This window comes from Xiphophorus hellerii, chromosome 22, assembly GCF_003331165.1.
Source record: "Xiphophorus hellerii strain 12219 chromosome 22, Xiphophorus_hellerii-4.1, whole genome shotgun sequence".
In the NCBI taxonomy this organism is placed as follows: domain Eukaryota; kingdom Metazoa; phylum Chordata; class Actinopteri; order Cyprinodontiformes; family Poeciliidae; genus Xiphophorus; species Xiphophorus hellerii.
The window spans coordinates 26,857,657-26,884,118 of NC_045693.1; the positions used below are offsets into that span (position 1 = coordinate 26,857,657).

Sequence of the window (26,462 nt, forward strand, 5' to 3'; positions counted from 1 at the left end):
CCAGGACCGACTCTGGACGCCACTGGCCTAAAGCAAAAGAATGAAAAGTAACATCTTACCACTAATATTGCTACTTATCGAATACAGATGGGGAGAATATGACAGCGATTATCACATATCGTGACCAAACTGTGTAGAGTAACATACTAAATATTTAAACCAAACTGTCTCTGCTAACTCTCCTTAACAATGAAAAAGTAAAATTTTTTTCATGGTATAAGAAGAGAAGATCTATTAATGACCCATATTCGTTACATGCAGGTGAAATGACGAGAGAAAATGACAAAACTTCAGTGGGCCGACATCACTTACTGAGAATATTAAAACAATTACTCAAGATCAACTCAACTAGATACAAAAATAAGACAAATGTATCCATGGTGACCAATTAGTTTTCATTTTTAAAAAAATGGAATTTATATTTAGGGCGCAAAGCACCCTAAATATAATGGAATACAATCATGCAACGTGACTTTGATTAATAATCTGATAAAATGAAGCCACAGTGGAGAAGTTTGTCACACATTTTATTAAAAAACAACAAAAAAAGGATGTGTGTAATAATACTTCCACAAAGATATGGAAATACATAATTGTGACATCTGCCTGCGGTTCGTTGGTCATCTGCTGAGGGACTCTCGGAGCTGCTCATACATCAGCTGGTCCTGCAAAGACACAACACACAGCCGCCATCAGGACGTGGTTGTGTGAGGTAAGTACGAGTAGTGAACGGACAACATTCAACAGACCAGCCTGTTTCATTTTACGATTTAAAAAAATAATAATAAAAAAAAAGGTTCAAGTTTAGAATGTTGAATAAAAATCCAGACCGCAACAGTCAGCTGAATCTTTTTCAATTTAGTATTTTAATTAGTCTGAATAAAAAAAAACAATTCAGATCTCAACAACTCTGTAATCATCTATCTGTTGATCCAAAACATTTTCCACCAGTTTCCAGACAGCTGCAGCAGAGTGACGTCCCAACCCAGCAGCAATCACCCAGACGTTACTGTCTCACCTTTCTGGACACAGACGGTCGGACGGTCTTGAAGGCGTCCTCAAAGTTCTGTCTGCTGACCCTGAGGGCAGCTGCGCAGCCGGCAGGATGCGTGTGAGCTGCGGGCGGAGAGGAAACGGGAGCTCAGAGACAGAACTCCGCAGCAACACAACGGCTTCAAACAAGAACGGGTCGTTTTAGGATGAGCCTCCGTCACGGTTTAAAGAAACGGAGGCTTTCCAGACAAATCTGTAGAAACAGACCAGCACCAACCAGAGCAAAGTATGTGGTAATTAAACAAGGCCTCTTAGATACTAAACCGGAATTCCACAAAAGTGTGCATAAAGGATCAGATTCATACAACTTATAACAAATACACTGCAAAAAAAAAAAAATCACTAAATTTTCCCAAATTGGCCAGATTTTGTAGAGTTGTATCAATCAGCCTATTTATGCCCTCATGTCCTAAATAATACACATGTATGAACTGATATACTGACAGGTTTGCTTTCCCAACTGTTTTTAAGTCGGCAGGCATACGTCTTGTACTTATAAATAAGAAAAAGAAATGATCAGAGGATATTTCTGCTTTTTAGGTACCAACTCTATATTTCTAACTCAACAAAAAAAAAAAAAAAAAAAAGAAAACTAATATTTTTTGTCTGGTTTCTAATGCAAATATCCTGGTGCACTTCAAATAGGACAAAACTAACTTGCAAGTAGCTTTTCAGCAAGATTGTCTAAGTCAATAATTTTCGTAAGTTATTGACAAGTGGTTTTTAATATGGATGAATAAAAAAAACATTTGCCAGAAGTGAAATAATCTGCCAGTGGAACTTTTATTTAAAACAAGCTTCTGTATCTTACTCAAAAGTTGCTCATAAGTTAGTTCTGAGATATTTGCAGTAGAAACTACTGTAGACTATTTAGTGTTTTTGCAGTACAACCGTGATCAGCTGCACACAGAGGAGGTGAGCGGTTACCATGGTGCTGAGACTTCATGTAGGCCTTCAAGGCATTTACAGATGCTTCCCTCACCAACGCCGTCAGGTCAGCTCCACTGCAACACACACACACACACACACACACACACACACACCCACACACATATGAAAGCGAAGTACCCGGAGAAAAGCCACACATGAGCCAGGACAATAAGAGTGACACCTGAACCACATCACCTTGAACTCAACACTTTGGATAAAGTCACATGATTATTTCTGGTGTTTTTTATGTTTTGTGTTAAAAAATGTATTTAAATGAAAAAAATTGTTTCTTTTGAACCCTTGACCCTTAAGCTTAAGGTCAGAGGTTAAACCTAGGTCTGAGGCTGGTTTATGAATGGGAAGTTATAAACTAATCCCATAAATTCACATTTATTTTAACTTTAAAAAAATAATAATAAATAAAATACCCCATCAAGTTACAAAGTGATGAATCTAGTTGTCTAGAGAACAGAATTGCGTGTCGTATCTGTGATGTTTTCAGGAAACCGAGAGCTGAACGAATCTTCTCACGGACTGACGGCCGGAACAGGAAGGCCGGTGCTTCACGCAGCAGGAACTTACGAAAAGGAGTTGCAGCGTTCGTCAAAGGCAACCTCCTCCAGACGGACGTCCGGCTCCAGCTGAGGCCTGGTGCCACCCTGCAGCAGACCGTACCAGTGGTCAGGCAGAAAACAGCTGAGGAACCTCAGAGAACCAAACATTCTGATGCAAATCTCCATGACAACAATAGTCTGTAGTTTAGTGGTGAAGGGTTCTAGACCCCAGCAGTCCAACAGTATCTAGAATCTAGTTTGCAGAAAAACTGAACAATAGAAAACAATGTGTTGTTTTCATTCAGCCTCACCATCATGCTCTAAAACATTAAAGGTTATAGTTTTGATCTGACATATTGTGAACACTTTAACAGACACGGTGTGGGATCCTACTGCAGGTTTCTGGGTTTTTTGTTTATTTCCCACTTAAATGTTTTATTTTAAACCATGTCTTCCAGCAACTAAACCAAGTCAGCTGGTCATCAGTCGTCTTGGAGACGCTCTGCATCTCCTGGTAGTCAGATTTACCTTAGTGACGGTGAGCAGGATGGCGTGACGATCTGCCGCACACGGGAGCCCAACATATAAGGTTTTATCTAGACGCCCTGGCCTCAGGACGGCCGGGTCGATGATATCTGGAAAAAATAAAAATAAAAACACGGTTTGGAGGTCAAAACAGCAGGAAATGAACATTGCTCAACATCTTCCTACCTACTTCCTCCAGCTGAGGCCCAGGCTGAAGCTCAGACACACTAACAACCTGCGCTATGTGGGCCTCAGGCTGAAGAAATGAAGTTCATTTTGTGGAACATCAAGCCTTGTCACATCTATGAGGCATGTGGATTGCTTATGACCTACCTATGTTGGTATGGTGTGTTCAATGTGTGTGTAAAGGGATGAAGCAGCATCACGTAAGCTCACCGCCTCCAAACAATCCAAAACACTCCAGGCTGAACATGACAAACAAATGGCTGATTAAAGCACAATCTGCCATCTCAGTGACCCTCATTGATGACCTCGGGATCTTTTGACAAAAGGCTTTCACCTCTTTGGAGGATGCGGATGCTATCTTAATAAACATGGGATAAAGCTACTCGCTGCAAACCTTTTTCATTTTATCAACAAGAACAACAACGTGATCCCCGCTTCAGAAGAACCGGCTTGACCACGTCTGATTAGGATGGAACCCTCTGCGTATCAGGAACAAATTATTCCAAAACAAACTGACAAAACATCGACTGGAGACGGAGCGACTGGTTCCTCTCCTCCTTCCCCCTGCCCCTCTCTGCTCCCCCGGTCATTCACTGCGGTCACAAAATAAGTAGGAGCAAATGTCTTCTCGACCCAAGTTACTCAAATTTATGAATGGAATGAATCAACTTGTTCCACTCGGCATGTCTCTTCTTAGCGCTCATGTAGCAGACCTCACTTCATTTACGCCGCCTGCCTCTGACTTCCTAGAGGATCCACCACTCTGCATCTCTGAGGTCTGAGGCCGGGGTCCAGATATTATCTTTACATGTCTTCCACTCAGCCAGAATGCATCAGCCCCCCCCCCGGCACTGCAAAACAGGACATTAACTGTCCAGATCACCACAAGAAAACACAGAAACACAAAATACAGCGGTCTTAATTCAAACCTCAGACTCATGAGCTATCGGCCACCAACTCAATCAAACTGGCCTTTTTAAAAACCAGATCTCTCTGTGCTAAAGCTCTATTAATTAACAACTTCATCACTGAGCATAATATTGATGTTACATTGATGTTCCTGACACAAACATGGTTGAATGACAACAAGGAATCGACAGTACTAATCAAATCAGCGCCTCATATCTACATTTTATTTAAGTGAGAATAGAAAGCATAAAAAAGGCTTCAATATTTAAGAATACCATATATTGTAGTAAAATCTCTTTGGGTCACTTCACCTCTTTTGAGTATCTTGGAATTGAGGTTAAAGGCCACAAACGAACTCTGACATTAACTTTATACAAAATTCAAACATACGTGGAAAATTTCTTTACTGATTTTAATCCGATTCCGTCTCCTAGACGCATTGATTATGATTGTTTAGTAATTGTCGGTGATTTCAACATCCATGTTGACAACCCTCAAGACAGAGGGGAAATTCTCTTAATATATTAGAGAATTTTTTGTCTGACTCAACATGTCAAACAAGCAACACACACTCAAGGACACACACTGGACCTGGTTATCAGTAAGGGTGTGAATATTTCCAATGTCTCTGTAACTGATGTCGCCCCATCGGATCACTTCGCTGTTATCTTTGAAAGTTCTTTATCCTTTAACCCACTTGGACAAACAGCAACCATCACAAAACATTCTCTCACTGGAAACACAGCAGAAACTTTCAATCAAATCTACTCTTCTTCCTCGCCCTCATCCTGTAGAGATGTAGATGAGTTGGTAGATGACTTTCATTCTAAGATTTCAGATATCATTGACTTCATTGCTCTCATTAAAGTCTGGTAGGATCAAGTCTCCATAGAGAAATGCACAAACAGTTAGATCTGCAAGACAACTCTGACGTAGAGCTGAAGGTAAACGGCATAAAACTCAACTGACCAGCATGCGTGGCGCCGGGAGGAGCGCAGTCATTTGCAGAGAGCTGACGTAAACTGCTGGTGTGGGGTGAAACAAAATCTATTTCATTTCAGTTCAAACGGCTAATAAACAGATTCATAGACACAAAAAGCGAAGGATATTACATCTATAACTTCAGTGTGTTTGAGCCTCATACATGCACAATACAGATCAGGTTGGTTCTAGTTTTTCCCCATTAATTACCGTTTTAATTTGTTTCAGTTCATGAAAATGTTTCCTCAATTTCATTTGTTAACTGTAATAACCTTGGTGTAAAGCTCTTTGTTCCATATGCAGTCAGAGCGCCCTCCAGTAGCCAATGAACGAGTGAATCTTCATCAGTGCAGACTGAAGGTCTGCATGGTGTAACATGAGATGACGTAATGTCACTGGGTCATAACTCTTGACCTCTGCATAACTGTATGAGCAGTACAGATGGTGATACTAGAAGGTTATCCACTTGAACCTCCTCCTACAGCACTAAGGCCTGAGGCCGACCTGGACCCGTGGTGGAGGGGCTAGGAGCAGCGTACCCGGCCTGTTGGTGGCAGCCATGATGAAGACCTGTCTCCGTGTCTCCAGGCCATCCATCTCCGTCAGCAGCTGATTAACGACCCGCACACTGGCTCCTGACTGAACACAGGCAACGTCCGTCAGCAATACGGCAACAGAGAACAGATCGTACATGTGTAACATAAACAGGCTTCTAAAGCCGTTTGCTGACAGAGTGAAACTCTGAATGGCTATCTGCTAGCTTAGCATTCATGAGACATAACCACTGACTCCTGCTGAGAAGTCACGGTTCAGGCAGCAGACTACATTTTTACATTTTCAGGTAAGAAACCAAATGATTCAGTTTCCTCCCAGCTGCAGAGATGATGAAGATGATGATGATAAGGTGCTGAGTCAGCTCCTCTTCCTCACCTCGTGGCCCGACCGGCGAGGACACAGAGCGTCGATCTCATCGAAGAAGATGACGCAAGGAGCCGAGTTGCGTCCTCTCTGGAAGACCTGTCGCACGGCCCGCTCGCTCTCCCCCACGTACTGCACACACCACGGGGTCAGAGGTCAGCAACATATGACTGGGGAAGGGGCGGGGGAAGAGGATCCCTACATCTGTTATATAAATTGCGAGGCAGGTAAAAAGCTAGGTCGGATGAGGATGTAAAGAGAAAAAAGATCATCTTCCAAATGGAGGGCTCTAGAATGTGCCAGAGGGGGGCGCTGTTTCTGCAAACTCTACAGGAAAGAAAGTAGAACGTTTGTAAAAGAAACTTCCTACTTTTCTCTAGAAAACTCAAATTTTCTAGAAAATCTCTGAGATTAATCTGCGTTTTTGGTAGAAACGTACTCTTCCATTTTTTTCCTATCTACAACAGCTGGTTGTCATAGTAACAGTGCAGCATCATGCTCCTCTGAGTCCCACACTGACCATGTTGAGCAGCTCTGGACCTTTCACTGAGATGAAGTTGAGGCCTGACTCGTTGGCCACAGCCTGCAGAGAGAAGAGAGAGAGAGAGAATAGGAAGAGGAAATGACCTCACCAAACAGCTTCACACACGTCAAACATGGCAGGACTCGTACTACCAACCTTGGCCAGCAGGGTCTTCCCACAGCCTGGGGGTCCAGCCAGCAGGACCCCAGACGGAGCGCTGAGGCCCAGAGCCCTGAACTGCTCTGGGGAGCGGACTGGAGCCTGCAGGACACAGCAAAACCAACGGGTCAGAACCAACGGGTCAGAACAACCGGCAGACTGGGTCCAACAACCACTTAGGATCATGTATTGTATTGTTATTAGGTTCAATTATGTTTTTAGGTGTTGGGCTGATCAGTTTCCTCTCTGTCTCAGTTTGAGTTCTTGCTGTTTTTGTTAAAAAGTTTATGAGCAGAGTTCTGTCACTTTGACCTCTTTTATGATCCCAATATCTGTATTTTATACAATTTACCACAGTTTGCTTTTTGGACTTTAAGCTGAACCATAAAGTCCAAAATAGTCCTCCTTAGCGGAGGATGTCCCAGTAACAAACTGCAGCAGCTCATAGGGCTCTGTACTGGTCCGGTTGCATTTTACCAGTATGGCCATGGTCAGCTCCTCCCTGATGTTCTGCAGCGCTCCAACGTTCTCCCAGGTGACGTCCGGCACCGTGGCGAAGCCCTCCCTCTTGGCCGAGGGCTGGACCCGGACCAGCGCGTCCCGGAAGTCGGACATGAGGATGGACAGGCCGGCCAGCTGCTGCTCCGTCAGCGTCTCCGTGGCCCTCAGCAGGTCCAGGAGCCGACCCAGTTCCCCCGGCTGGAGGGCACAAGCTGCTGTTAGCGCACAACCTCAAACTTTATGTCATTGAGGACAAAAATGTCAGATTGAGGGCAGTCAAGGGCCACATTTATTTCTTAAGACTTTTGTTGTTTCTGTAATGAATATAGACAATGTTTCAATAAAGAACTCAAATTGTTGTAGAAACAGAATCTGTAAATAACTCAATTCAAAACATAACCAGGGTTTTGCACAGCTGCTGCTTTAAATGACAGGTAGATGTTGTTTACAACTTTTTGAGGATTAAAAAAACCCAAAAAACTTGTTAATAAAAGAAAAATACTTTGTCCTGTCACAATAAGAAATAAATCATATGAATGCATGATAAATTAAAACGATCTCAATAATTTCCATTTGCATGATTTATTGTTTTTATTTTTCATTCTACCAAAAACTGGATGACAAAAGTTTTCAGTGTTTTAAGTTGGTCTAAATCAGACTTCATCATTCCTTTGATTTGGTGTTTCTGTTGATTTGTTTTATTATGGGTAATAAAATGTCTTCCAGCTCCTGTGTTGAATGTTCATTAGAAATTAAATTTATTGATCTTTAAGAATGTGTTCTTGCATTATTTACCGTTATATTACTTGAAAATGGTCTCAAAACAAGATTATGGTTTATCGAAATAACTTTGTTAAAATTTGTTCTTGTGACAGGCCTGCATAAATACATACACGTTTTAAGAAGATTTTACTTATCTGTAAAAACGGCAAATTAATTGCAAATTTACTACATTTTTAAATTGTTGCTTTAAGACCATTTTCAAGAAAGATAATGGCATAATAATATAAGAACACATTCTAAAAGAAGATTTTAAATATCCCGTTTTTGGTAGAAATAGAGAGACAAAAAAAACAAAACAATAAATGATACAAAAGAAAATTGTTGAGCTTGTTCTAACTTATCGTGTGATTAACTGATTTCTTGCTCATTGTGACAGCCCTACCTCTACCTGCTGCTCTTCCCCTCCAGCCTCAGGCTCCGTGCTTCCTGACGGTTCTGCAGCAGAGTTCTGTGGCGGACCGGGAGGCGCCGGCCTGGTTTCCAGCAGAACCCGGTTCACCGCGGCCATGGCGGCCTCCCGGCACAGAGCCATGAGGTCGGCGCCCACGTAGCCCGGCGTCAGCCGAGCCAGCTGCTGGTAGTCGAAGCCGTCCGGCAGCGTCAGCTTCCTGCACAGCGTCTTGAGGATCCTGGAAGAGCAAAAAAAAAAAAGAAACAGCCCAGGGCGCATCACACCACCATGAAGGAGATCGACCAATCGGCTGCCAGTCCGTCTCTTGGTTGCCAGGTTGTTGTTACCCGAGCCGAGCGGCCTCGTCGGGGATCCCCAGGCAGATCTCTCTGTCGAAGCGTCCGGCTCTCCGCAGGGCCGGGTCCAATGAGTCGGGTCTGTTGGTGGCGCCGATCACCAGAACCTGAGCCGTCACTGTCAGGCTGTTGAGGTCTAGAGGAAGGAAGGGAACAGAAAGCATGAAGGTTTTCCACAGTGTATCATAGGCCCTGGTAGACCTACAATACACCGGCTTATTTAGTTTAGATATTTTTATTTTTTTTACTGTTTGGCTTTTTTTAAAGACTTTATAGTTGGTGTTTAGATACAGTTAATAACGTCTTCCAATAACACATAATTACCTAGAGGCATTTTGAAATTTTCTGTCAATTTGAAGCATTTTGCAACTCAAAAACCTGGTGGTCTGCAGGATTCTGGAGCTCTCTAACTTTAACCTTCAGGGAGCGTACACTGGATGCCTGTCCTAAACTCTATGAGGACCCTCACCTGACCTCAGATAACAGACCAACCTGCTGATCCTATACTGGCCTGATGTTATGTCAGCTTAACAAATCTAATCATTCATTAGAGAGCCAGCTGCATTGTAGAAATGAAATACAATTATTCTATGACGAGAGTAAAAAACTATTAAAACCCTGCATTTATTTTTAGAACTATATTTAAAAGTATTAGTTGGTAGAATATAATTTTTTAGTCAAAGATTTTAAGCCGGAGCCACAGCATGAGGAGCGCTGGTCTCGGTCCTAGAGCTGCCATGAACTGACACTGAATCCCATAGAAGTCCAGTAAGCTTGTGTGAGATTTGGGACGCTGTGGTGGAGCAGTGGTTAAGCACAACCCACATAAGAACGCTTAGTCCTCAACGCAGCTGTCAGAGGTTCGATTCCCGGCCTGGTGACCTTTGCCGCATGTCTTCCCTCTCTTTTTACCTACTTTCCTGTCTGAGCACTTTCAAATTAGAGACAAAACAACTACAATAAATAAATAAAGCTTGTTTGGGATTAACGTAGAGATGCACCGTTCCGATATCAATATATAAAATCAGTCCTGATATTGAAAGTAATTCTAGACAATGTGCCAGAACCATAGGAACACATCTATTCAGTATAATTCTAGGCTTTGTGCTCTGAGCGAAATCATATTTTATTATTTATTTTACCTATTTAAAATTTCTAGTTTCACTTTCTGCACTGTTTGAAAGAAAGTTTGTAGCAGTTTAGTGTTATACATTTGACCAAGTTAGTTAACCTGTTGTATTTGTTGGTTTCGGTTTCTTTATTAACTACTTTACATTGGCTGTTAATACTCCTAATTGTGCTGACTTTACAAATTAATGTTGTTTTTACATGTTTGACCGAAGCTTGTGAAGCCAATTGGTATATTTAGGTGTGCTGCTCCAGTGCAGAGTTAACAAATAAATATTTTTCAGGACATTTATGACGTCGTTCTGAACTGGCACTTCATTTACAGAAGGAAGCCAGCATCCTACCGTCCATGCAGGTCAGCAGTTGGGCTACGATCCTCCGCTCCATGTCTTTAGAAGCCACCTCTCTTTTAGGCGTGATGGCGTCTATCTCATCTATGAACATGATGCATGGACTGGAGGTCTGCAGAGGAAGGCAGAGTGAGTGAGTGAGTGGAGGTCAGAGGTCACCAGGCGTGCAGTTCCTGCAGCGGACCGACCGCGGCCATGTCGAACAGCTCCCTCAGCTTCTGCTCCGACTCTCCGGAGACGCCGGACACCAGCTCTGGAGCGGACACCTTCAGCATGGGGATCTGCAGCTCCTGGAACAGTCAGTAGGCGTTTAAATGAGCTGATCTACCACCAATGTGTTCGTACGATCACTTATTAATAATCGCAAAATAAACATCAAGCCTGAAAACATAAAACTGCAATGGACTGACTGTTCTGTTCTTTGTGAGGGAAACGTTTGAGTGTTTTTTTGGTGTTGATTCCCGATAAATCAGTGGCGTTGTTGTCAGTTGCCATGGCAACGAGTCTACGAGTCATTTTGTTAACGGAGTTGTTCTACCGCAGCAGCGCGGCTATGGATAGCAAGTAAAAGAATAGTCTTTTTGCCCTCCAGCATTGTGCACAAGCGCAAAATTCCTGGATGTAAACAATAACATTCGACGTGTCTATGGTCACCTTCCCAAAATAACGGCCTCGGTCATGTTTCGCCAAAGTAAATTACTTTTGGCAAAAACATGAGGTGTCAAACTCAGTTTCATTTTGAGCCACATCAAAAATGTGAATGTTCTTAAAGGGCCGGTTGTGCCAAAATGTATTGATAAAACCCATTAAACTGTTAAAATAGGAATAAAACGTTGTCCCTCCAGAATTTGATTTTTTTTTCTTTTTGCAATCAAAATCAACAATTTTGTGATACTAATTTAGAAATATTTCCAAGAAACGTTTACAATATTTGCGCTAATGTATGATGTTAAATGTGATTTTAAACCCAATGTTTTTGACCAATTATGGGAAAATTTTGCAGTAAAATCAGAAAAAAAATGTGGGACGCTCTTTATTTTGTATGAATTTTGCAGATTTGTGGAAAACTGGAGAGACTTATTGATGTAATTTGGAGTCCTGAGGGCCACATAAGAAGCTACAGTGGACCAGATTTGGCCTTGAGTTTGACACATGTGACCTAGGCAATTATTTGAGGAAGGTGACGCTCCAACAACGCATCCGGTGCTGAGCTCACTCCAGCCACAGCCTGGGCCAGCAGGGTCTTTCCACAGCCGGGGGGCCCGTGCAGGAGGAAGCCCCTGGGAGGAACCATCCCCAGATGCTGGTACACCTCAGGGTGGCGCATATGGACCAGCAGCTTGCACACCTCCTGCAGTACAACATGACAGCCATGATGAGGTCAAGGAGAGCAGAAGCCCTGCTGAAGGAGGGGAGAGGAGTGGGGGGGTACTGACCGTCAGGATCTCCTCATTCCCGCCCACATCCTCAAACCTCAGAGAGGGGAACTGCAGCTCTGGAGACTTGGACTTGGCTGAGAAATGAAAAAGAAATAAACATTTACATCTAACAAAACAAGCCACACATCCCAAGATCAACTCTGAAGTATTGACACACTTCATAAAATAAGTGTGTAAATGTTGTAGCTGGGTGAGAAGCATCATGCTGCCACCGTCAGCCAGGTTAGCTCGTACCTTTCTTGTCCGCGCTGCGATACTCGGCCGAGCTCTTTGCCCTTTTCTTTGACTTCTTCTGACTCGTCTCCGGCTCCAGGTGGGACGCGCCTCTCTGCCGGGGACATGAACACAGCGGGAGGTCAATCTAACAGACACTGCTTGCTCAGTATGGAGAGGGTGGAGTGTCTGCTCTGAGTGGAGCAGGAGAACAGGTCCTGAGGTGGAGCAGCAGCTGCATCAAAGCAGGACCGTCTGAGTCCAGCTTCAAGAATCCATCCCACTTCTTTACCTTCTCAGAGCCACTTCCCATCATCCGCCCACCCAAAGCATCCCTGCATCGGCCACAGGTGTGTTTCAGAATCAAGTTTCCTGTTACTGTGGAATCCAACCTGGAACCTCAAGTGTTCCATGACATGACCTTCACCCAGATCCCCCCATTAAGAACCGGGATCCAGATGAGTATTGGGCCTCTGTCTCTCTGCTTTCTGAAACCCCGCCTTCAGGAAGTCATCACAACATGGCTCCTCTATTAACCCTTAATGTTTTAACCAGTTTTTCACTCAGAAGTAGCTCGTATTATGAGCTCAGCTGGTACTCAGTTCCACCAGGTGTTAGCTAATTGCTGCTGGCTAGTCTGCAGGAGCTGAGTGGGGGAGGGCTGCTCTGTGAGGTGGAAGCTGTGAGGAGGAACGGAGAAGGTTTTGCACAGCTGAATGGTTGCCATGGATATTAAAGTGTTTCTCAAACATTCACAAAAAAAGTCAAAGCAACACCCCAGTTTTGGATGAGAGAATAACATCATAACATTATTTAAAGCTCAAATAATGAATTAAATAAAACTCCTTTCATTCAGAAATGATCCCGGTCTGTTTCTCAGAATATCCTGATGTTTCGTCACCTGCTCTCAGTGTTTGTTGATGATGTTGGTCTCTGTCTGATCTACAGCAGTCTGATTTGTTCTCCCTACAAACAACTGACTGATTGACCCTGAGCACCCTGGGTCCCCAGACCTCCAGGGGATCCCTCAGGGCGTCTGCTCTCACTTACGTTGGATTCCGTATCGACCGACTCGTCTTTACTGAGGTCGATGAAGACAGGCTTGGTGGCGGGGCCTCGGCCCTTATCGATGAACCAGCCTCCGGGGGAAACCAGGGTCCCTTCATCTGGAGCTGGGTTGGTCCTGCTGGCTGCCGGAGGGCCCTTATGGTACAGGGCCGTGACAGAGCTGTTGGGCTGCGGATGAAAACACAAGAACATCCGACTCCATGTTTAAACAAGAGACTGTGGGAAACACTTGGATAAGAAGGATGATGGAGTCTAGACAAAGTAATGTATGACTGGACTGATTAGAGACGGGAATTAGATCCGTCTGCCTCAAAGACTCCTGGGATGACAGCAGGCGGGACATAAATTAACTGAGTGGAAGTGACTGCACCATAATAAGGCTGACCTAGTTTAACATTCAGAGATTTAAACATGTACACCTTTGGAAATGTTGGCGTTAGCCTTTAGGAAATCTTAGGGTTAATGCAAGTTTTGAAGTTCTCTGAGAATTACTACCAGAGACGGCTGATTTAGTAGTGCTAGCTTTGCTAACCGCCAATATAAGAGGCTAAACGGTTTTTGAAATGCTAACTGTAAATCAGATTGTCTATGATATGAAATGATAAAACCCAGTTTTACTGCCTTCACACATATGTGGTGTGATGTTGCCTCTGCTCAAAAGGTAGAGAAATAATAATTCGCCATGACAGGAAGGCAGTTCTAACCACTTCCTGCAAGATATCAGACTCAGTTCAAATCGGTATCAACAAGTTAAAGCTTTACAGAACTGGAGACTGGAAGTTGGCTACTGAGTTCTGATGAGAGAATTTCCAGGTAACCCTGCTAGCACCTCGCTACACGTGATTTTATCCATCCCTGAAGTCCGGTAGGAGCAGATGAGCTCCATTCTCATACAGAAGGTCCGCTGGATGAGCTGGTCTACTAAATATAGACACAAACTTGGCCAGGACAGCTGATTATGTGTTCAAACCTTCTCAGCAACGTATTACCGTGTTGCCCAGAACCTGTTGATCGTTTCCTGACGACTCGTCTGAGCTGCTGCCGTCCCTGCAAACACACAGGCAGGAATAAACTTAGTCTGAAGTCAGAGAATTTTCCCAGTAAGTAAAGAACTAATCCCAGCATACTATAACCACAGTGGGAACATTTTATAAGGCCTGAGTTGGCTGCAGATAACATCCTCCTAACATCTACTATTGCTTAGGAACACATTGTCTATGCCAGTCCTTCCCTAACTTTCTAGATTCTGATCCAAAAAAATACAATTCTAAATTTGTGGCCCTAATCTTTAGTTGAGGATACCAACATTTTTACTGAGTCAATTCAAAATCAGGACAATGGCAACACAATCAGGGTCAACAGCCAGTTTGCATTGACGGCTATTTGAGGATTTCTTCTCAAATATTCTACAGAAATGCAGTTTGGGAACCTGAACTACCTATGAACCATGCTACTCTGCACAGCAGCCTATCTGGGAGCACCATTCATTTTCCTTACTGCTGATTGGCTGTACCCCCAAAAGCAGGGGACAAGGATGACAGTAGATGCTAGCGTCTGCTGTAGAACCAAGACTGTTTCCACTGTGTGTATTAATGTATATTAAGATATACGTAGTTGGCATTTGAACAATTCAAATATGCAGTTTTAAGCATTTCTAGAGGAAGTCTCAGGTATTCAAATGTAGTTCTGTTTCATGACTCTTACTCATCCTTCTTGGACAGGTCTGATGAGCTAAAATGACTGATTCATGTTGCAAAACATGTTTTCTTGTGTATGTAATCTTGCTTTTTGGCTTTTTTTTTTTTTTTTTTTACTGATTTGTACAAAATAATTAGAGAAGAAAAGAAACTGATGTGCGAGATGTGCAGCTACCCAGTTTCGTTGCAGCTGCTCCTGGCTCTCTTAGCCAGGTGTTTGCTCTCCAGGTCGTTCAGGTCCGAGTCCTCTTTCACTGCATCGTACACTTCAACAGGCATGCGGACAGGAGGAAACACAGCTCTTCATCTTGAGACTTTGTGAATTATGAACTGTGATCAGTTCATAATTCCGCTGTTAAATCGGAGCTTTAGAATAATCAGTCTGGAAACCACGTCGATGTGGTTTTTCCTTCTACCTTTCTCCACCTGGATCCTGAACGCCGTCCTGTTCCTTCTGCCATACTCCACTCTAAAAGCAGAATCAAACAGTTTCAGCTGCTGACCAGTCCAGGTAAAGCAGGTAGCTCAGAAACTACGGTTCTAACATGCACAGGCCCGTTCTGAGGCAGCGCAGGCAAAGGTCTTCAGCTCTGATGGGACTGAGCTTATCAACTGTAAAAGCCATCATTACTGTTAAATAAAACAATAGTAGTCCAAGTTTAGCTAAATTATGAAGAGTTCAGATCAGATTAGCTGAGCATTCTCACCTGTACTGTTTTTGAAGGTCCAGGGCCATCTCTACCAGGTCAACATATTCACTGCTGCTGGAGGCCAGGTACTGAAAACACAGGTCAACTGAAAGTGAGGAGAACTGCATGGCTTTCTCATGCGCTTCTCCTAGGTCTTGGATAAGTTGAAGTGAACTCTGGGGCTGTTCGAATGCATATGAGAACGCCAAGCGAACCAGAGATCGCTCCAAATCAGCAAGTGAACTATAACGCAGGGGCATTTTTGGGTAAATGGAGCCAAAACAAACAAATGAGTCTAGCACTACCGGGAGAAATGGCTCATGGTCTTTCACCAGGAACAAACGAGAAATCCTACAACTGCTAAAATGTGACGCTACTCCATTTTTGTTTACATTTTGTGAACACGGAAGTTGCACTCAGTGTCTTCTACAGAGGTTTTTGTGTTACTTCCTTCAGTAGTTCTTGGTGCAGTGCCACCGCAGGTGAGGAGAGGAACTCATTTTCCAATTTGATTGGATTGTTTGGCGATGTGATTGCGAACCACACCAGCTGAAAATGTAGCAAACGTCACAATTTTTGTCCCCAATCGAACCGAGTGTGCTGCAGAGTTTCCCCCACTGTATTATAAGCCTGGCGGACCAGCAGGCTTTACTTGTGCCCCCACCAGGCTAAGCATTGCTTATTTACTTAAGTACTTTTAATATGTTTGCATTTTTTAAGACTTTGTTGTTGGTTTTCAGACATTAATCTTCCAGTCTTTCAATAACACATCATTATCAAGTGATATTTTCAAATTTCCTGTCAACTTTAAGCATGTTTTAACTCAAAAACACAACGGGCTGCTGGGTGAATCACTGGCCTAGCACCAAGCCTCCAGGCTTAGCAAGTTTTCTGGGGGAAACCTGTAGTGGACTATCAGGTAGACTCGTCCTGCAACTTTTAGATGTCTGCCTGCCGCAGCAAACCTGGCTCCAGTATTAGCTCAACAGTAGAGCTGGACTGCGTACTAGTGATTCAGTTCACTTTGAATTCCCACACGTAGGACATAGGACACATATAGAAGTTATAAAAGGACTCTGACCCTCTAGGACTCCAGTTTGTCTGGAGAAATCCAGAACATTTCTTGACACACTAAAACAACAAATGCCACAAAACATCTGCTTTTCAAACAGGAGCTTTGGATACCCCGGTGTGGTCTGGACTGTAGAATCTGTTATTACTGTTCACATCCCTAACTTGTGAGCAGAGCGTCAATCCACCCACTGTTCTTACTCTTAAAGTTCTAGTCCTGGTGTTTCTGGTACCGACTGTGAGAGGTTTGGATGTTCTACGTGTGCCTCAATGGGTTTCCTCTGTATTCTGGTAGAGTGGACTGAGCCACTCAGAGCGTGTTTTCCTTTCACTTAACAGGCATTCCAGGTCCAGCATTTCTGTCTTTTACTCCTTTCTGCATCCTTTTTTTTCCTCATGTGCTCCTAGTTGAGGTTTTGTGTGGGAACTTTCTGAATTGGACGGGTCGACTTTCTGTCCTTTCTGTGACTGATCTGAGTGACACATTTCACGACTCGGACCTGCTTCACTCTTTGTTTAAGTCGAGAGTCCAGCCAGCCTCCGCCTCGGTTCTTCATCTTGATCTGGAGAAGATCTGAGCCTGGAGGAGAAAGGCAGAGTAAGAACCAGACCAAAACCTGCTTTATTTACCTGCTGAGAATGAGACAGGGTGATGAACTTCCTGCGATGGCGTGGTTCGAAACTATAAATACAGATTTATTTATTTACTTATTTCCGTAGATTTGGACGATGTTGTCTGTCTTACGATGAAAGAAAACCAAACCTTCAGTTTGTCTGGAAACCAGGATTTGACATCAGAGCAGTAAGTTCATGTTCTGACCAGCATCTGGACTTAGTACTTGGTTGGGCCTCTTTGCTGGTTATGTATAAAACTGTAGTTCTAAATGATAACAACAACAACAATAATAATAATAATAATAGTAGTAGTAGTAAAAATAAAATATGTATTGTCCTAGTTCTGGCTAGACCTTCTCTGAACCTCTCACACAGAACCGAACGGATCTCCAGCAGGATTCCCTAAAGCAGCAGAATCTTTAACATTGCATGGCTCTGTTCTTACTGGAACAAAAGCACGTGGGCTTCCTGTTGCTGTAGTCTCCTGGACGAGTCCTGCTCCTGTCACCATGGGAACAGCGCCTAAGTCTGGGAGAACTGGTCTTCGGCTCGAAGATGCAAAACTCATCTGGTGTTCAGCTTCAGAATATCATGATCGAAACGTGAGCGCTGTGACTCCACACACCCGGAAACAAAACCAATGCTGCGTTCCATGTACCTCGGAAACCAGATTACCTCGGTCTGATCCGTCCAGACGTTAAAAGTTGAGGACAGTGTGTAGGATAATTTCTTGTACTATTCTACATATTCTGTACTCACATCCTCTGGTGACACTGTCACTGACAGTAGGAGACAGGACTGAGGGCGCGAGCTCAATGTTGGTGACAAACTTCCGTCCTGGAGCTTCCCTGAAGCGTTCATGAACGCCGAAAGTTCTACTTTCCGAGCACGAATGAAACGCAGTATATGACGTACATCCTGTCAGAAATTTCAAAATAAAAATTCCTGACAGGAGTTTAGAATGACAGGAATTGGACACAATGTGGAATATCTTTGACTAAATGTGTTCAAGAAATGTTTTAGTTTACTTTTTTTTTTATCTGTTCAATTTGATAAAATAGTTAAATGCATATATACTGACCCATTCAATAAATGAATGAATTTTTAAATAACCTTACAAATTTAAGGTTATTTAATTTTTTTTTTATTTCATCATTGAAGCGCATAGATTAATTCCACGCAGACTGTTTTGTTTTCAAGAATTTATCCCAGTTCAGATTCATCATGTTAATATATTCACACTGTTCATACTTGTCTCAATCTAAAGTATGGTAATGTAAAAAATAAATTTTAAAAAAGCATTAATAATAGTCTTATTTGTTTGTGTTTTCCGAGACAGTAAACATTTTATAAATATGTGACTATGTCTTAAAAAATGTCTATGACGTGTTCATGTCTGATTAGTCTAAAGTGTGACAGATTTCAATACAGAGATGGTCAAAAGACGTCCAGATTCTTTCATTTGTTCAAATGTGCACCACATAGGGTGCTGCACATACTCGGTGCTGCGCAACATCGTTTCCCAATTATTAAGAATGAAAAAATAGTTTGGCGCTCCGCAGGCCATCAAAAGCTGATCGCCACCGCAAACATCAGTAAGTGACGTCACTGGGTGAATACACTCAATAACAGGTTGAAAATGAGAAATAACCAAATAAAATTTTTTTTTTTTAAAAAGAAACGATTTTATTCGTCGTCATTCATTTGGATGAAGCCCTCTCGCATCTTCTGCTCTACAGGTAGCGAGAAGTTCAATTATGTTTTCCAAATTTGGGATATTATGACCGCAGGGGGGCACTGTTGCTTCTGTAACCCTTAATTAATTGGCTATGACAGTTTAGATCACTTCATTGCTGGTTGTGACGTAAGCAGGGCGTAACACGGTGCCACATGCTGACAGCTGTTATCAGAAGGTAAGAACACACCGGAACTTAATGTCAAAGTCTTCACAGTTTTTAAATGTAACTCTGGTGACCACATGGCATTTGATGAACTGTAGAACATAGAAAAGGGACAGAAGGAAACAGTACGGTATATTTGTTTTTGATCATGTAAAAGACAAAAAAAAAAAATAATCACACGGGTATTTCCCGATGACAAAAGTCATTTATTAATCGTGAAGAAAAAACCCCATGTTTGACCAGTTATTGTGGGACACCACCTGCTGCCCACAATCAGGCTAGTTGAAACAAGAGCGGGGCTCTCGCGCTGTGAATATCGCTTATTGGTGTGTTTGGTCATCGCGTGAAGCTGCAATAAAGTATATTCTGTTCTGTTCTATCACTTTGACAGCAGGAGAAAACACATGCGCTGACTTTCGCTTCCTCTTCTGTTGAGGCAGCTCCACTTCCTCCTCAGCAGCCCGTCTCTCTCTCTCTCTCTCTCTCCGTCTCTCTCTCTCTCTTTCCAGCCGCCTGTCGGTCATGAAGGACGAAGAGCAGGAGGGCTCGTTGTCCCGCCGGGACCTCTTTGAAGACTACCGGAGCTGCTTCCTCCGGCCCGGAGCCGAGGTTGGCCCGTGTCGGGACCCCGGGCTCCTGAAGAGGGCGGCCCAGTTCCTGCTGAGGACGTCGGAGCCGAGAGACACTTTCACGCTGTTCCCGTTCTGCCGGGCAGTGACGGAGAGGTGTGTTGTCGGCACCGACGGCAGGAAGCACCTGGCAGCCTTCGTCAAAGCCACCGAGATGCTGGAGAGCCTCTGCGTCAACATGTTCCTGCAGCCCTGGAAGAAGGAGATCCGGTCTCTGAAGGTGCGCTCTCACCTGAGACAGTCCAGCTTGGACGGTCCTGAAGGCTTCTGTGAGATTGTTATTATTATTATTATTATTATTACTTTTTAAAATGAATAATTCAGAAGAAGCTTGAGGAACTGTTGAAGCGAGGTCATTTGTCACTTGGTTTCTCACTGGTTGAAAATATGAACTCAGCCCCCTTTACTCAGATACCTCCAAGTAAAATTTAATAAAACCAGACGCCTTCAGAATTCATCCAGTCAGTAACAGACATGTCGATTATATCTTGTCTTCTATTTTTGTAAAACTAATATACATACATATCATTCTTATTTGCTACCAAGTTTATTTTAAAGGGGCAGTATCATGTAAAACTGACTTTTTGAGCATTACATCATGTTATAATGTTATTCCCTCGTCCAAAACATACCTGGAGTCTTGTCTTGATTCTTTCCTGCATGTTTGAGGACTCTTTTAATCTCCATGGCAACCATTCCGTTGTGGAAAGCACCTGGGTGGAACTAGCCCCGCCTCCAAGGTGCAGCTCCTCCTTGGAGCTGCAGTTTTCAAGCTTCCGTGCTTCTGCCTCACAGAGCAGCCCTCCTCTGCTACTCTCCCTCTCGGCTCCTTCAGACTAGCCAGCAGCAACCAGCAAACACCTGATGGAACTGCACATCTGCTCCTAACAGAGGAGCACTGTTGCGATGACCTTCTGAAGACAGAGTTTCAGAAAGAGCAAGGCGTCTTTAAAGAGAGAGAGGCTCAATTTCACAGTCACATTTGATTGATTGCACTATGTGTCTGGAAGACACATAATACTGCCCCTTAAAGTATCTGTACATTGAGAGCAAAGTGGAGCCACGCAGGGAGAAGGTTCTGGAGACGTTTAAAGCAGGATGTCTTCTATAGCAACTTTCCAAACTCTGAACATCTCCCAGAGTTAAACCCGTCATCTGAATATGGACCAGCTGTTGCTCTGGATCATGTGGGGGACCTGCTCAGATCAAACTAAAATGGAAACGAGTGACCAACATGAAAAGGGTTATATTTGGTGAAAACTGGGGCAGAGCCTCATCTTCCATCAGGACAGCAGCTCTAAACATACAGTCACAGCGTCAATGGGACGGCTTACATCAGAGCATATCCATTTGTTAGAATGGCCTAGTCAAAGTCAAGACCTAAACATAACTGAGAATCTGTGGGAAGATTTTAAGAAAAAAGAAAAAAAGTTAAATTTAGAGAACCTATTCTGGACAGAATACAAATTTGCATGCTACACTTTTCAGTTTTATTTGTAGAAAAAAATGGCAAAATGTGAATTTCCCTCTGGGATTAATAAAATATCTAATGAAATATTCAAAAACAAAAGTTTGCGGGTTGAACAGTCCTGTGATGGGGAGTGAAAACTTGGGCACAGCGCTTTACATCGCGTCCCAGAGGCTCTGAACTGTTTTTTGTTTGTTCCAGACGTTTACGGGTGCCTTCGTTTACTGCCTGCTGCCGGTTCTCAGCGGCTCCACCATCCAGGCTGTTCTGGCCTATATGGGCTACCGGCCCAGCAGCGACGCCCCCCAGAGGTGACGACACACACACAACACACACCTGCGGGTGCAAGGCATCCTCGTAGCCATTTTGTTTCCTCCTGCTCTTCTTCCTCAACACTCGCTCTCTGCTGCCTGAACTCCAGCAGCTCAGCGTTGGGTTCTCTTCCCGAGGCTTTTATTGTGCATCCTGAACAGCAGCCGTGCTTCAGACAGCTGTTTGTGTCTGCTGCTTGTTGCTAGAACCTACAGGGCTGCATCGCTGCTCATGTCTTCATCCAAACAGGAAACTGGGAGTAGTAGCTTGAACTTGTTATCTTTAGAAATCTCCAGTTGTTTTTGTCAGCTTGTGGCGGATCAGATCGGCCAATCAGATGGACCAGTGTGTTTGCGCCGCATGCGACACAAAGGGGCTCCATGTTAGAGAGGGCGCCAAAACGATGGTGGAAAATAAAAAGATTTCTAGTCGGCGTTTTCTGACTAGTATTTTCAGTAGTATCATATTTTTAGATGCTTTTAATGCTTTTCTACAACTGTACTGATATCTGCTAAGGAAGGAAGGTTTTTGTTTAATGGCATCTCTAAAATAATCCTCAGATATTACAAGAAAACAAAGTTACTAAATGAATGATCCATTGCATGAGGCAAAAGACGATAAATTGTCCCAGAAGGTATTGCGGTAAACAATACCTTGAAGAACAATATTGTTGCTTTGAGATCATTTTCAAGTAATGGCACAATAGTGCAAGAACACATTATCAAAGAAGATTTTAAATATCCAAAATTTAATAAAAATAAATTTTTAAAAAAAGCAACCGAAACAGCAAATAAAATGAATTATGAAGTGTCTGTAAACAAAATTGTCCTTTAGAAAAGCAGTAGATGAGACCAATACATCAGACTGAAAACTGTTTTTCATCCAGTTTTTGTAGAGAGAGAAAAGAAAAAAATTCTAAATCCTGCAAATGTAAATTATTGAGCTTGTTTTAATTCATCACATGGTTAATTGATTCATTTGCTTATTGTGACATGCCTGTATGTCAGGATGCTGCTGTTCATTAAACTCAGTCGCCGTAGAACAGGTTGGGTTAACTACAGGTGATGGCGTTAGAACAGGTTTAGAAAAATGGTCTCTCTCAGCTTCCGTAGCGCTGAGCAACTCGCTCGTGGTTGGACTCATATCTGCGTTAACTCTAGCTGAACAGGACTGGATGCAACTTCATTTGGACCAATTAAGTATTTTCATTTTGCTGCCTTTTGTTGCAAATAAACTCTGTAGTAATTAGCTGTAGTAAAATGACCATTTTTAAAAAAAAAACATATATATATATATTCCCGATATATTTTTCCATAATTTCATGTTTTTCTCTGTGCAGTGTGAGTAGTCTGTGTTTAACGTTCTGCTCTCTGGTGTGTTTCAGTGAGTTCACACTAAGTTCTGATCCTGAATCAGATCGAGCTCTGCTGCTGGGATTTGAGCTGCTGCTGGCCAGACTGGAATGTTGTCGCCTCCTGGATCTGATGCTGGAGCACCAACTGGGACCACAGGTCAGAACTGGGATGTGTCTGCTTCCAGGCCGACACCCAGAGAAATCCAGCCAGAACACACCGAGACCGGGGATGATCCAAACCTCCCATGTCCGCACTCCGCAGTCAATAATAATAAAGTCTTTTGTCTTCTAAATGAACAGATAAAATAATTACATGTAGATGGCTCAGTTAAAGTACTCACACTCAAACCTCACAATAATAGTGGTGCAACAGAAAAATGATCCTTTGCAGCAAGACAAACGAATCTTCTGCATGAGGCAAAAACATATTTTTACAACTCAGACCACAACAATTACAACCAAAAATATTTTTAACTGCTAAAATCAAATATTAATTTCTTTTGTGCAGCGGCTCTTCTAGAGCAGATTTACCAGAGTGGGGCAGGGCGGGACCACAGAACCAAAGAATGAGCCAGTAACAACAGGTCAATACCTCATGTTGAGCATGTGAAGGGATCCAGTCCAGAGCTGCAGGTTTCAGAGCCGGGATCTAGCAGATCCACTTGGATCCTGTCTCAGTATGACTGAAGTTAAAAGAGCAGTAATAATAACAATAACAATAATAATAGCAACACCTTCACTCTGATTCATTATTGAAGAAAAAATAAGAGAAAGGTAAAATGGGCTCAAGAGAGAAATTAGTGACGGTTTCTGTTCTATGTCATTTTAAGACATTGATTTAGTTTCATCTGTTCAGATTAAGGGCCCATGGCCGGTTCTACAGGGACACTGGGTCCTTTTGGCCCCCGTCTAGAACCACCCATCCTAATATGGATATGCTTAAGCCATTTCAGTGTCCATAATTTTGTGCCTGATGGATGAGAGAAGTGTCACCTAGAGTCAGGAATGTGGACAGATAGACACTAGATGGTGCTAGAGTACTGGCCCTTTTTTTTCTGTGGATAAAAAAACGTGCCCTTCTAAAAGTCTTTTTTTTTTCCTACTCTGTATTGTGTGCCCTGTAATAATAAATCTCACGTTACTAAGGCAGCCAGCGACTCCATTTGCCACACAAGATGCCATTTTTCTATTCTTCAATTACTTGCTCCCCACCCTAAGTGTCACCACTGCGTAGAGCCAGCGTCTCTGTACCGATTCTGCGGTGACTTGGACAGAGACGGAGAAGCTCCACCGAAATGGCTTCTGAAGCGCAGCGTCCCATTTGGCTGCATTCAGCTTTCCGTCCTCGTCTTCGTCTCGGCGAAGTCCGAGAGGAAGTCCTGCCGGTGCAACCACATTGTTCACATTCCACACATTCCCCCCACAATGGCCGTGGGGCTTCTCCTGCCTTCCACCTCAAACCGCCGCCACATCAGCAGATTATTCCATGTAATCCTAACCAGTTGGACTGCAGTCTGACTAATCACACCTGATCTTATATTTGGACTGATTCTGCAGGAGTGGTTGGATGTTCTCCAGAGAAGTAAGCAGCCTTCGAAGTTGGCAGATCCCACAGAAAAGCAGACGGTGGCGGAGCAAAGGAAAGACAACGATGAGAAGAGGAAGGAGTCGGATAAGAGAGAGGTAGGACTGGAGGCTGGTTCCGGAATCGGGACGAGGAGAATGTTTCTTATGGATGGGTTTGTCGTCTTCTTTAAAAAAACCCTCACCTCTGTTCTGTTCCTTTGTTTCCAGGTGTCCCAGGAGCCTGAGTCCAGGCTTCCATCGGTTCCTCAGCCGAAGCCTCGGCGTCATCGCCCCAGCGTAGACCAGGCAGACATGGAACTGCAGTGGCAATACCCAGACCTGGCCTTCAGGGGTCGCCCTCTGCTGCCAGACCAACCTCCCAAAGCAACCCCCACCATGACTGGCGGTGTACCTGACAGCCTTTCTGTGCTTCCAAAGACCAACCTGACCAAAGAGGACAGAGACGTTTCTCCATCAGTCTCCACTAGAGATGATGGCCGGAATGACTCCAGCTGCTTCAGGAACTCTGATGAAAGCAGAGCCTGTGACGATGATGGTGATGATGGTGATGATGACCTTAGTGGTCCTCAAGCCATTTCTCTTCATATTACACTGAGAACAGGAAGTAAAGCAGAGGCAGGCAAGAAACGAGGAAGAGTTCAGCCAACCTCAGAGACTTCTGATGACGCACAGAAAACACCAAGTAAGAAACACACACATACACGCCCACACACACACAATTTGCCATACGGTACAACAGCATTGGATTTGTCTTACCCAACAACCCATCCAGAGACAGAACCAGTTCGGCTTGTTTTCCCGCGGTCTTTACAGACATGGGTTCATTGGACGCTGAGTTTTTTACCCACAGTATCCAGCAGGGGTCACACTGACCCCACATGCACTATTACAAGGTTGTTTTTTTATGTGTGGTTTTGGGAACTGACGATCTGATGGGACAAGCTGTCGGCCTGTGACATTTTCCATGCTCCTCCTCCTGTGGGAGTGCCAAAGGGACAGTATTATGTATTTCCCAGTCACAAAGTGCTATTTTATAGTATAATCAAACAGCTATGTTACCTTCATTTATGAAAATCATGTATCTATCGAATGTGAATTAAAAGAAATTTGACTTTGTGACAGAAATTGTGATTCTGTCACTTTAAAAACTCCTGCTCTTTCTGAAACTCCGCCTTCAGGAAGTCACCACAACCTCTACTGACCCTTTAACCTCACTGCTGGTTGCAGCGGAGCTGAAATAAGGTTTTTATTGTTTTCATTACAGGCAGAGAGAATGTGGTGGCTGACAAACCGGAGTCTTCCTCGTTGAGCTCCATTGATGAAGAGCAGCAGCTGAGAGCGCTGGCGGAGCGGATGGGACAGCTCTCTGTGCAGGGAGATCAAGAGAAGGCGACGGGAAGAGAGGACAACGGGAAGGCAGAGGGGCGCAAGAAGGACAGACAAAAACAGAGGACCAATCTCTGAGAGGCTCCTGACCCTTAAAGGGCTTTAAAATTATTTAACAGTCTTTTGTTTTTTTATTTTAAATTCTCCACCTAGTTTGGTTTCATGACTATTTGAACCAATCGGATGCGAAGCCAACCAATCAGAGCAATCTCAGCTTTTTGAAGAAGAGAATGTTGGAGCCACTTAGTTTTTTGCTAAATCTGTGATATTAACAGACTGTAAATATTCTAATAAATGCAATAATGATTTGTTGTTCAAATAAATATACGGGTAATGTTTCAGGATCATCTGCACAGAGATCAGAAATAAAAACGAACTAATGTGAACATCCAGAACCCAGCCGGAAACATTTCTGCTGTTTTTGTCTTGGCCAAATGTCATCAAATTTTTTTTTAATGTTGGACCAATTTTATGTACAAAAAAACTATGTTCAAAGGATGATTTTACTGAACAGTCCAAACCTGGGCCTGTTGGCCCCTCTGCCTCTGTGGCTGAAATGATTTTGTTTCTTCTTCATGTCCGTCGACGATGTAAAAAGAAAAGAAAAAAGGAAAAGTAAATTTCCACAAAAACCAAAAAGAACTGAAATTTTGAGATGCACAGAGAGACAGGCGACTTGCCCTCTGGAGGGGAGGACAGAGAGAATGGCTGATTGAAAATGCAGTCACTGTCTGGTTTTATGCAATCTTCAGTCGTTTACTCAGTTTTATCTTTGGTTTCTGTTTC

General features: G+C 43.3%; 2 protein-coding genes across 7 annotated transcripts; one reads left to right on the plus strand and one right to left on the minus strand.

Annotated features, from left to right (window-relative positions):
• Nucleotides 1-510: 510 nt before the first annotated feature.
• On the minus strand, nucleotides 511-24,213 carry nvl (nuclear VCP like). Of its 3 annotated transcripts, none has more exons than XM_032552630.1 (24): nucleotides 17,485-17,687; nucleotides 16,925-17,004; nucleotides 15,372-15,442; nucleotides 15,081-15,133; nucleotides 14,840-14,930; nucleotides 13,957-14,014; nucleotides 12,950-13,135; nucleotides 11,921-12,014; nucleotides 11,684-11,760; nucleotides 11,464-11,598; nucleotides 10,436-10,537; nucleotides 10,242-10,359; nucleotides 8,761-8,905; nucleotides 8,411-8,651; nucleotides 7,216-7,437; nucleotides 6,736-6,840; nucleotides 6,577-6,639; nucleotides 6,069-6,188; nucleotides 5,678-5,777; nucleotides 3,066-3,172; nucleotides 2,566-2,642; nucleotides 1,981-2,057; nucleotides 1,019-1,116; nucleotides 511-665 (listed from the first exon to the last, which is right to left on the minus strand). In XM_032552630.1, the coding sequence occupies exons 2-24, from the start codon at nucleotides 16,979-16,981 to the stop codon at nucleotides 621-623; spliced, it is 2,442 nt and encodes an 813-aa protein (XP_032408521.1). In that variant the 5' UTR covers nucleotides 16,982-17,004; nucleotides 17,485-17,687; the 3' UTR covers nucleotides 511-620. The 3 variants fall into 3 exon arrangements, with proteins under 3 accessions (XP_032408521.1, XP_032408520.1, XP_032408522.1); XM_032552629.1 differs by having other exon boundaries at nucleotides 8,405-8,651; nucleotides 17,485-17,686; XM_032552631.1 differs by lacking the exons at nucleotides 13,957-14,014; nucleotides 14,840-14,930; nucleotides 15,081-15,133; ... (1 more) ...; nucleotides 16,925-17,004; nucleotides 17,485-17,687 and adding an exon at nucleotides 24,203-24,213 and having other exon boundaries at nucleotides 8,405-8,651; nucleotides 12,950-13,754.
• Nucleotides 18,879-26,075, plus strand: LOC116712794 (spermatogenesis-associated protein 2). Of its 4 annotated transcripts, none has more exons than XM_032552632.1 (7): nucleotides 18,879-18,952; nucleotides 19,381-19,789; nucleotides 21,239-21,348; nucleotides 22,734-22,860; nucleotides 24,261-24,386; nucleotides 24,498-24,972; nucleotides 25,543-26,075. In XM_032552632.1, the coding sequence occupies exons 1-7, from the start codon at nucleotides 18,930-18,932 to the stop codon at nucleotides 25,752-25,754; spliced, it is 1,482 nt and encodes a 493-aa protein (XP_032408523.1). In that variant the 5' UTR covers nucleotides 18,879-18,929; the 3' UTR covers nucleotides 25,755-26,075. The 4 variants fall into 4 exon arrangements, with proteins under 4 accessions (XP_032408523.1, XP_032408524.1, XP_032408525.1 ...); XM_032552633.1 differs by having other exon boundaries at nucleotides 18,880-18,952; nucleotides 25,555-26,075; XM_032552634.1 differs by having other exon boundaries at nucleotides 18,887-18,952; nucleotides 19,450-19,789.
• Nucleotides 26,076-26,462: the final 387 nt, after the last annotated feature.

Excerpts from the sequence above, each read along its gene's own strand:
- nvl (XM_032552629.1), bottom strand. The coding sequence starts at position 16,981 with ATGAAGAACCGAGGCGGAGGCTGGCTGGACTCTCGACTTAAACAAAGA. Across the intron at positions 10,360-10,435 it reads AGCTGTTCGACATGGCCGCG|ACCTCCAGTCCATGCATCAT; the intron begins GTCGGTCCGCTG and ends CTTCCTCTGCAG. Across the intron at positions 6,189-6,576 it reads GTCCAGAGCTGCTCAACATG|TACGTGGGGGAGAGCGAGCG; the intron begins GTCAGTGTGGGA and ends TGGTGTGTGCAG.
- LOC116712794 (XM_032552632.1), top strand. The coding sequence starts at position 18,930 with ATGCTGACAGCTGTTATCAGAAG. Across the intron at positions 18,953-19,380 it reads CTGACAGCTGTTATCAGAAG|CTCCACTTCCTCCTCAGCAG; the intron begins GTAAGAACACAC and ends CTGTTGAGGCAG. Across the intron at positions 21,349-22,733 it reads AGCAGCGACGCCCCCCAGAG|TGAGTTCACACTAAGTTCTG; the intron begins GTGACGACACAC and ends GGTGTGTTTCAG.